The 6,259-nt window shown below is 39.9% G+C and overlaps 1 protein-coding gene across 1 annotated transcript; it reads right to left on the bottom strand.

The window, feature by feature from the left end:
* Positions 1–4,739: 4,739 nt before the first annotated feature.
* Positions 4,740–5,450, bottom strand: NEUROG1 (neurogenin 1). Its single transcript, XM_030213427.1, has one exon. The coding sequence runs from the start codon at positions 5,448–5,450 to the stop codon at positions 4,740–4,742; it is 711 nt and encodes a 236-aa protein (XP_030069287.1).
* Between the last annotated feature and the right edge of the window lie 809 nt (positions 5,451–6,259).

Here is a 6,259-nt window from a genome sequence, read left to right as displayed (position 1 = left end):
CAATGGAGTTCATTTCCCCTTTTTTTCTGTTATTTTAGTATGTACTCCGCTCTATTCCACCCTGGTGGCTAAAGCGATCTTGCAAGCACAAATAAATAAAAATAAATAAATTAACATAGGGAGGCATCAAGAAGGGGGGTCATGCTTATGAGGTGGGGGGCCTTCTCAGATCCCAATGTTGTAGTCTAGGGCACAGAGAATGTGACACAAAAATAAATACCATTAATGCTTTTCATTAAGCTAAACGTGTCACACTGTCAGTTTTTGTGGGAGCTAGAAACTGAAAATGCTGAGAGACCTAGTATCAGCAATGTTCAGGGTCCATGCTGTCCCCTTCACACGTGACCCAACTGGTCTGCATACAGCTGGCAGTTTGGGATAAAACCGGATTGGCGTGTTGCGTGCAGCAGGACACTAGTGTGTTTTTGGAAGTTGTTGCATGGTGCGCTTCTCCTGAGGGCTTAAAAAAAAATCCCCATTTGCTTCCTTCTTGACACGTGCACCTACAACAGGCCTGGATGGACCCCTTGGTGGAATCACAAATAGGGGATTTACCCTGGACTATAGAAACTGAATAAGCTCAAGGCAAAAGCCCAGACTCAATCACTTCCAAAGTTCTCATGCATAATGAGAATTGAAAACCTGTCATTGCACAACCTAGACAGCTACTTATTTTTAATGTTTTTTTGTTCTTTAAAGCAGCGTGATGAAGGAGTTTCTTTCTAAGGGTCCAGGGAACTGTGTCCAATTTGGTTATCTTGTTTTTCTTCACAAGAGAAAGAATGATTATTTGTTGAGGACAGTATACTGGAAAACACAACCTGTCTTGCTTGACAGTAACTGAAAGACTGGGTAGTACCTAACCTTCTCTCTTCCAGCTGTCTTTGAAAAATAAAATGTACAGATAAAAATCAGTCTCAGAGCACCTGGTAGAACATGAAGTCTGCTGTAGCCAGATGGGTTCTGTAAATTGGGAGATGGCATAGATAGCACAAAATTTCCCTCAATCTTTCTTGTTTTCTAGGGATGTGTATATATTAGCATGCATTAATTCATTAAGGGCCTCTTTTATGAAACTGTGTTAGCAGCACCCGGTACGCTAATGCTGACAAAACATTCACTTTGAATGGGCTCCATTGGCATTTCCGCATGGGAACTGCTAGCTTGGCTTGGGGCTCTGCTTATTAAGGTGCGCTAGCATTTTCAGTGCATGCCAAAAATTAGCGCGCGCTAACCGTATAGACACCCATAGGAATATTATGGGCATCTACAGGGTTAGAGCACGCTAATGCTTAGCACACGCTAAAAACGCTAATGCACCTCTAGCGTGACTTAGTAAATAGGGCCTTTAATATGCTCAAAATTGATTTAGCTCACATTAATTTACAAATTAATGCATGTGCAATTGATTTTGAGGGACTAAAAAGTTATAAAGGCTGTTAAAAAGACTTGGGACCCTTTTACTAAGCCACATAGGTGTGTACACACATCCTACACACGTCAATTTGGAGTTACCACTCGGCTACTGCCCAGCTACCACGTGGCCAGAGTGGTAATTTTATTACGCGTGTCTGCTATGCACGCCAGAAAAGAATTGTTATTTTCCTGTGCACAGCGGAAACCAGGTGGTAATCGTCATTTTAAGTGCATAGACGATTACCACATGGTTACTGCGTGAGACCTTACCACTAAGTCAATGGGTGGTGGTAAGGTCTCAGACCCAAAACGGATGACAATTTTTATTTTGCCACATGTCCTTTTTCGGCAAAAAAAGGGTCTTTTTTACAGGCATGCTGAAAAATGGATCTGCACATGCCCAAATCACGCGCCTACACTAGCGCAGCCTGTTTTTCAGCACACCTTAGTAAAAGGACACGTAAATAATAAATGTGTGAAATGAAAGAAAATCTAACAAACATTTAGGGAAAATGTCAAATTTTCAGAAAACAAACTGAAGCAATTTTTCCTGTGCACAACTCTCTTGTTTTCATTCATATCTATTTATAGTTACATCCACCTGAATACTGAAAACTTTGAACACAATTATAAAAATAAGCCAATCAAAGAAGAAAAAGATCCAATTCTGAGAGTATACCTTTAGCAAATGCTGGTAAAGGGGTTCATTTTATTGACAAGACCTCTGTAAAAAGCAACCTAGAAATAAAACGTTTATGGAACGCCACAGAATTTTAATATAATTACATGAATTGTATTGTACCCTGTGTTATGTCAAGTAGATGGTATCAAATTAAAGCCACATCTCTGGGTGTTCTTTCACTCTTTCAATATTATTGATTCTTCTGATGAAGCACTGGAAAAACGTTTCTCTACAGCATGTCAAAAAAGCTGATGGTTTTGAGTCTTAGGGCACTGTTTGTTTTCAAAGAAAGGACTCATTGTTAGATATTATGTTGGTGATGTTTCTTTACCAGCACAGATCTGACCCCCCCCCCCCCCCCCCCCACTGGAGACATATTTCTACAAGACCAGAACAGAAAATAATTTAGAGGTTCAATGTTGCCCTGTAAAACAATGTTAATAATTCTGATCCTAATGGCTCAGGTATTTGGAAAAGCCAGTTGGCACATTTAACAAATAACCATGTTTTACTAAAAAAACAAAAAAAAAAACAAAAATGAAAAACAATGCACCCTACTGGGCTTGGGTGACTGATTTGAGTCTGCCAAGCTACCCGCAGCTCCTTGTAAGTGTTAAGCACAACAGTGTCCCTTTGGACTGATTGAAAGACACAGCCAGCACAAGTGGCTATGCTAATATGTGTGGCTCAGCCCCCTATTTTTAAACAGATTTTCATTGCAATGCTTCAGATGGAAATGGGGCCACCAAATTATAATAACAAAATGAAAGGGGCCAACAACGCTGAGTTTATCTTTTCAGTGTGATAGAAGTGGAACCTTCATAAACAAGCACTCAATTCCCCTTCCACCTGTCACTCTCAGCTCCCACCCCAACTGTCAGGTTTATTGATCTTTCTAATCCCTACTCTTAGAAATCTGTCACAGTCTGAGGTTTTGTTAGAAGAGACCTAGAAACTAATCTGCAGTTCCTAAGGTATCTCCACAGGTTGTTCTGCACACAGCACTATTCCTTCACAGTTTTTTGTTTTATTTTTGTTTTAGTAAGAAAGGTTCCTTTTTTTTTTTTAACTGTAAGGCTTCTGTGTTGGTTTTATAGGAAGACTTAATAGCAAAAAAAAGAGAGGTGTGGTAGCCGTGTTAGTCCACTCTTAAATGTTATCAATAGAAATCAAACAAAATAAAACATGGAAAAGAAAATAAGATGATACCTTTTTTATTGGACATAACTTAATACATTTCTTGATTAGCTTTCGAAGGTTGCCCTTCAAAAAAGGTATCATCTTATTTTCTTTTCCATGTTTTATTTTGTTTGATTTGTATTGATAGCAAAAAAAGAAAAAGTCTGGTTTAAAGATTCTGCATGCTGATTGTGCCATGCATTCCTGTCATTGAGGTAGGAGGCATTTTATAAAATCTGCACATAGTTGCAAAAATTACTCCTGCTGATCTAAGTACTATTAGGTTCATAAGCACCTCTTCTGTGGGATTAAGGTATACTTTTACTAAGGTGTGCTAACAGATTTAGCAAGTGGTAATGATTAGCATGAGCTAAATGATAAGACACCTATAGGAATATAATGGGCATCTTATCATTTAGCACACGCTAATCATTAGCGAGTACTAAATCCATTAGTGCACCTTAGTAAAAGGATCCCTTAGTGATACTAAAGGGGAAGGGGGTCTTTTACTAAAGTGTGCTAGTGTTTTTAGTTCATGTTAAAAATCAGCTGGCGCTAAACACTAAGATGCCCATCTCAGCAGCACAAGCTAAAAATGCCAACACACCTTAGTAAAAGATCCCCTAAGATTCAATTTTGTTAAGAAAGCAACACAATAGAAACTTATGTAAAAAATGTTAAAACTTTTATTTGCACAAAACATTTCCAGTACAAAAAATTAAAACTTTGAGGACATGGTACATAATAATAGAATAAACTCTTTATATACAAAAAAATACATTTTCTTTTGAATGAAATATTTTGAATAAATTAGAATGATATGAAGCCTAACTGCTGAATACCTCATGGCTAGAGGACTGAGTCCATTTAAAGGCAGGACTGCAACACTGCAGGTCAAGATACATAATGTATGAACCCAACTTCTGACCCTTTTCGTTTTCAAGTCTTTTCATTGTGTCATCAAGGGGCGTTCAAACCAATTTTTCATGCTCACTTTCCTACAAATTGTAAAATTGACTTTTCACCTTGTCTGTGGCAGCAAATCTATCCTTTTGTTTTTCTTTTCTACATTCACACTGAACAGAGAACTTGGGTCATTGGCAAGAGATACAACAAGGAAGGATTTTGTGGAGTTCAGAAAGTGCAAAAACAGAAAGGGAAAATAGAAAAATAGTCATCAAAATCTCGACAATCTTATTGATGTGACTTTACAGGGGTCTCCAAAACAGAGCCTGGGTGCCTGTATAAAATGAAAAGACATGCTGTTTTTTTAAATATTATTTTTGGATTGTAAGATGAATGTATGCACTTTGCTTTTGAAATCTTAAAGCATCCCCTTCAAAATGATAAGTATACTACAGTACACAGTGATCAGTAGAAACATGATTCAGGTTGAAAGGCAGGTTTGACTTTGAAGTACGATCGGAAAGGAATGCTTTAGCCTCAAAAAGCATTACAAAGTCTATTGATATTGGGCAAAGCAAGAGGTGTCTTGGATGACTTCCTCTCGCAGGGAGTGAAATGGGAAGAGACTGTCTGTATGTCCATAACAATAGTCCTCTGAGGTGGCAGGGCTGCTTGGGTTCGATGCACATATGGACAGTGATGAAGAGGAAGATGCTGGGGAAGCGCTGGACATCCAGGATCCCGCATCACTTCCAGGACTTGGTGGGGCTGCAGGGCTTAGGTATCCAGGTAGCAAGAGGTCTTTCTGGGGCTTCTCGAGAGACTGATCGGCCAGCCTGAGGGTCTCTGATAGTGCCCAGATATAGTTGTGGGCAAAGCGCAGCGTTTCGATTTTTGTGAGCTTGGTGTCATCGGGGAAGCTGGGCAAAATGCTTCGAAGTTCATCCAAGGCCGAGTTGAGGTTGTGCATTCTGTTCCGCTCGCGGTCGTTTGCCTTGATCCTTCTGGTCTTCTTGATGGTGTGAAGCACTGCCTCGTTTTTCACCCTGGACCGGCCTCTTCGTCTTCTCTTTTCTTTCTCCTCTTCAGACTTCTGAGGTGTTGGCATAGGAGAAGTTGTGCTTGCTGGGGAGGAGGGAGAGGAAGAAGGCTGCAGGCTGTCACAATCCTCCTCCTCTTCCTCCTCCTCCTCCTCCTCCCTAAGGGAGAAGAGCAGGTCACTGCTGCTTTCAAAGGGACAGTAGACGTTTACCACCTTAGAAGGCATTCTGTAATAAGAGAGATAAGAGTGGAAAAGAATATTAGTCTTTGAAACAAGGAGAGAGAGAGAGACCTTGGATACTTGGAATTGATTTATTTAATTTTTTGAAAAGAACAGAAAAGGGAAGAAAATTTTAAATGAATTCAAAGTAAAAAAGCACACCTGCTTGAAGTTTGTACATACTATGTGTGTATCTATATATATTTATATAACATACACACCTATATCTACAACCACACAAAATTTCACTGTACATATTTCTACTTACATTCCAGTAACAGGTTGCAGCCACTGAAAAAGTTTCCAAGTGCAACTGGATGCAGGTAGCAAAGACTTAAGCTTGAGGTCTTAAAAGGGCCACGCGACTGCTCTTGTCTTTTAATTGATCTCTGCTACTATCAGCTCGTGTGAGCAGTGAGTTTGGCACACGACTGGGCTCAGATACTTTATATACCCTGTAAAACAATAGACCCCCCCTTTTTTTTTATTCGTCCCAGCAGTGTAGAATGAATGAATCAAGGCATCAGGTCTGCCCCGTGCTGCACTCTGTCTCATTTGCATAATTTATGCTCCAAGGGTTCCTGCTCTCCTGGGAGTGTGCCTATAATTACTTCTGGCCAATCAGAGGGCAGAGCTTCTGCCTAGCCACGTGAGCTGACACTAAGCTAAGCCTACTTGTTTGCGTTTCATTAGTGCATGAAAAGAGAGAAAGAAAGAACAAAGTGATTACTCCTGGGGGCAGAAGCACACTTGAAAAAAAAAAAAAAAAGAGGAATCTTAGGGGAAGGGGGAGGGAGTTGATACCTACAGCTTGG

The sequence above is a fragment of the Microcaecilia unicolor genome, chromosome 8 (genome assembly GCF_901765095.1).
Source record: "Microcaecilia unicolor chromosome 8, aMicUni1.1, whole genome shotgun sequence".
NCBI classification, from domain to species: Eukaryota; Metazoa; Chordata; class Amphibia; order Gymnophiona; family Siphonopidae; genus Microcaecilia; species Microcaecilia unicolor.
Note: the sequence above shows the minus strand (reverse complement) of the source record. Positions and strands in the feature narration are given on the sequence as shown.

Bases quoted from the DNA above. Each gene is read 5' to 3' on its own strand.
- NEUROG1 (XM_030213427.1), bottom strand. From the start codon at position 5,450: ATGCCTTCTAAGGTGGTAAACGTCTACTGTCCCTTTGAAAGCAGCAGT.